Source organism: Epinephelus moara, chromosome 2 (assembly GCF_006386435.1).
Source record: "Epinephelus moara isolate mb chromosome 2, YSFRI_EMoa_1.0, whole genome shotgun sequence".
Classification (NCBI taxonomy): domain Eukaryota; kingdom Metazoa; phylum Chordata; class Actinopteri; order Perciformes; family Serranidae; genus Epinephelus; species Epinephelus moara.
This window is the reverse complement of record NC_065507.1, coordinates 44,559,988-44,564,460: the sequence shown is the minus strand read 5'-3', so window position 1 is coordinate 44,564,460 and position 4,473 is coordinate 44,559,988. Positions and strand designations below refer to the sequence as shown.

Genomic DNA, 4,473 nt, shown 5'->3' with positions numbered 1-4,473 from the left:
CAACTCTTGGGGATCCCAAGACAGTTTGATCACATCCTCTAAATAGCCTACTTTGGACCATCCAAAAACGATTATAATTAAACAATAATGTTGTTACTGCCATATAGATGATCAGGGTTAGCACATATACTCAACAACACTTACAAACAAAAAACAGTACAAAACAACAACAACAAAAACAAACAGCGTCCTCGAACCTGCTCCTGCAGGCGGACTACCCTTCGCAGCGGAAGGAAAAGTCTGGCCTCCGCGGAAGGATAGGATATAAACAGAGAACATGATAGCCTACTACATTTCAGTTTTGTTCAAATGACTGTTGGGACCAGAGTACCATCACTCTGTCATGATGTGACTGTACCGGGAGAAAATACTGTACAGCTTTTATTAACACGTCAACGTACAGTGTCTTAATGTGAAACTAAATATAACTGAAGAAGACAGCTACTCCCAGGGCTAACATTATCGTAAGCTATTCTGTCAGACTCGACGACGAAGGAAACAACCAAGTGTTCTTTTATGTCACACGGACGAAATCAGTGCTCACTGGAGAAACGTCAGTGTCTTTCAAGAGGAGAGAAATGTGTCTTGTGGACTCGGGCGTCTCGTCGAAGAAGACATATCATAAGGACTAACATCCTCAGATTAACAGCAGTAATGTGTTGACATTCGCGTTGCATCCTTAAGATTTTTTATGCTAACACTGACTGTAGGCTCGCGGATGTTAGCTAGCTTTATATGTCGCTACAACTTGTATTTTAGATAGATGACGCTTACATTGCCCAGCATCACCAAACAAGGTAACGTTATTGACATATTATTGTGAACATGTTTGTAGAGACCTGCTATGGGCAGCAGCTATGACGCTAGGTGTAGCCCCAGGGTTATGTCACTGTCAGGCTAACAGATAGCTCGGTGTCTGCAGCTACTTTCAGTCTTTGCATGGTCATGTCCAACTGGGTTGGCATCATGTAAGTTAACGTTAAACTGTCCCACTAAACAGGTTAGGTGACTAGGGACACAGTGTGTTAGTGAGCCTGCTTGGAGAGTAATGCAAAGCTGGATTGCAGCTATCCAACTGGGTCAAAGACTGACAGCTGGCACTGATACAGTTTAGCTCAGGATTGTTGTTAGCCATGCTCACAACCGTCTGTTCAGTGTGATATTACAAACATCTCAACTTATTTAGAGGTTACGTGAATGCATCATATCCTGACTGCATCTCTTATTTATGCAATAAGGGACAACAGAGCAGCCTGACATGAAATAAATCCGTAGTGCAAGAAGCAACATTGCCAGGACTGAGAGCATCATTTGCTCTAGGATAATTTTCTGAAGAGGAGAGCAACATTTACAGCTATCCACCCGTGCCCAGTATCAACCCGACCATCAGTCCATCACAATGGAAACTGTGGGAGATTTTGAGTACAGCAGAAAAGACTTGGTTGGACACGGAGCCTTTGCTGTGGTGTTTAAAGGAAGACACAGGAAGGTAAATAAATAACTTGCCTGCAGTGTTATCTTGCTTTCTTCTCCCTCGTCATTTGCAGGATAAATTGGGGCAAGTAGGCAGCTTCATTTAAAAATCTGGGTCAGTCAGAGGCATTGCAGAATGCAGTCCTGCAGCAGCATATGTGGGCTGTCAGTAGCTTTTTATTGCTTTGTAATAATAAGCAACAGACAGTGGTGGTAATGTTTCACTGCTTTTATGGCTAAACATCTTGATCCAATCTGATGTACGGTAAAGTCATGATGTGACAGGTGATTTCAGTGTTAATTCGTCAGCCTGATGTTAGTTGTGTAAGTGTATTTATGCCTCTTGGTTCATTCATGAAATGGATGAGTCAGGCAGCAGTGAATGACTTGCTGACGTACTGAGACAGGAGGGAGGATGGGATGCACTGTTTTGCCTTCGTCTTTTTAAGGATACAATCCTCACTCATGTAAGAACTGCACAAAGTTCATCCATAGTGAAGCACGCAGAAATTGAATTAACTCAATACAATTGACTTGGATGTATCTTTTTTTTAATCACATAAGGACACAGAAACTGGTGAGTTTGTTTGCATATATCTGACAGAGATGCAGGAGATGACATCATGTTGCCCCCACTGCTACTGGTGTGAAACAGATGGTTCTGAATTCCTCAATAAAAGCCACTTTAGAGCATTCCCACAGTCCCTGCTGTAGCCTGGGCAGAGCAGCAATCGATAACTAGCTCACAGCTCGGAAACTAAGCTGACTGCAGGCCTGCAAACAATCACCCAGTCATCCTGGAAGCTGTGCATCAAGCACATCCGTCCACTGCTCACATTCCTTCCTGTGCTGTTAAAATGGTCCTGGCATGTGATCAGTGTATTTACTTTTTTAAGTCCTATCATCTGCATGCCATTTAGCCTATTTATAGGATTATTTCCACATTGGAGGAACAGGAAGGTCAGAGCCACCTGCATGCATCAGATGTGATGGATTGAGTCATTGCATAGGCAGAGTTGGATGTTACATATAGGCTCTTGTTAGAGTATGATATCAAGAAATTATACAAAAATCACAAAAGATTAGGCTGGACAATCAGCCAATTTGCAGTAGCAATTGTGTTTTTGACTTTGTTAAGAATTTGATTTAACAACAAATGCCAGAACAGAAACACATCTCTGTAGTTTTATGCCAAAATCCAGTTACATTTACATCCTTTGAAAACCGTGACCCTCTGCAACTCTGCAAAATATATTAAACTTAACATTTTTCAGAGAGACAAGTTGGAACATGGCACAGCAGCTAGAACACAGCCTGGCTCATTTCCCTAAGTGTAGGGGTGAAGGTAAAATCGATACAGCTTAGTATCATGATATTTTTGTGTGACCGTGTCATATCAACCCACAGTGCCAAGTATCTTTTTCGTTTATTGTATAAATTTTCAATATTACAAATCTAAATTAAACTTCAGGTAGCCTACTAGAATAAGAAAATAATTGCCTTTTTAATCCACTAGATACATTGTGCAGCAAAAAATAATGTCTGAAGTGATATTGCATCATATTGCATTAAAGAGGTGCTGACAAAGTTTTCCTTTGGGGTAATAATTTACAGTTGAAGAAAGGCAGTAGATTACAATATGTATTATTGCAATACTCAGTATATTGTAACTTATTTAATATTGCAATTATTTTGTATCGTGACCTAAGTATCGTGATAATATCTTACCAGGGATCCTCTGGTGATTCCCACCGCTACCTAAGTGTGCATGTGGCTGAAATGTATACAGTATGAATAATCAAGAATTTAAAAGGATGAACAGTAGAGCTGCAACTAATTATCTTCATTGCCAATTAATCGGCATATATTCTTGATTCATTGATAAATCATTGAATACCACCCACAAATTATGAAGCGCATAGTAAATGTATTAGAAGTAGCCTAGTGAGGTTGTTATGTCGAAGTATGTTTTCTTTCTAAATAAGAGAGGAATGGATAACAAACTTAATCATATCAAACTATTCAAGTTTCTCTTTCCTACCACATCCATTTTTTCAAGCCTCTGCTTCACTGTAGGCAGTTATCCCAGAAGTCATTGATGAAAGCTCTCAATATAGTAAAAATTAATCTCTATTTGAGTGCTGGTAAGGTTATTACACCGGATAAACTTGATGAATATGTTAGTTATTTTTAGTATGTCACGATACCAAAAATTCAGTAGTCGGCGCTGATACCAGTAAAATTACACGATTCTCGATACCAAAGCTGATACCATGGTAAAAAAAAAAATAAGTAAAAAAAATAAAAATAAATCTTAAGATCCCATGTACTTAAACAAAAAATACTTTATTAAAATATTTGCATATAAAATAACATTTCTATCAACAGATTAATATTACTTATATTTTTTATTTTTCTCTTTTCCTCTTTACCTATTTTTTGTTGTAAAAAACATTGATCAACATCTGCAATAAACTCAATAAACTATTTAAATCACGCTGACAGCGTTTGAGCCAGCCACAAGAATTTATTTCCAATTGTTTTTATTAAGTTTTCAATAGAAAAGAACAAAAACAAACAAAACTGACACACAGAGCCAGAAGACACAGTTGCCTGAACGCTCTACATGGATACAATATCCTGCGTGTATCGAATATAACATATACATACAAACTTCACGTACAATCATACAAGTTTCTTGCTTCAGTNAAGAACAAAAACAAACAAAACTGACACACAGAGCCAGAAGACACAGTTGCCTGAACGCTCTACATGGATACAATATCCTGCGTGTATCGAATATAACATATACATACAAACTTCACGTACCTACATACAACTTTCTTGCTTCAGTAGTTTGTTACATTCTCAATACCCAAACCATGTACAGGTGGCTGCATAAAAAAAAAAAAAAATAAAAAAAAGTTGACAAGAGAAAAAAAAGAGAGAAAGAAAAAAGAGAGAGAGAGAGAGAGAGAGAGAGAGAGAGAGAGAGAGAGA

General features: G+C 38.3%; 1 protein-coding gene across 2 annotated transcripts in view; it reads left to right on the top strand.

The window, feature by feature from the left end:
- The first annotated feature begins 294 nt into the window (after nt 1–294).
- The window catches only part of ulk2 (unc-51 like autophagy activating kinase 2), a 96,902-nt gene continuing 92,723 nt past the window's right edge, over nt 295–4,473 (top strand). The window contains exons 1-2 of one of the 2 annotated variants that reach the window (XM_050055553.1): nt 295–797; nt 1,239–1,489. In XM_050055553.1, coding sequence (XP_049911510.1) covers nt 1,400–1,489 — 90 coding nt within the window. In that variant the 5' untranslated portion in view covers nt 295–797; nt 1,239–1,399. Of the gene's footprint in view, nt 1,490–4,473 lie in introns of both variants that reach the window. The other variant, XM_050055544.1, reaches the window with a different exon arrangement.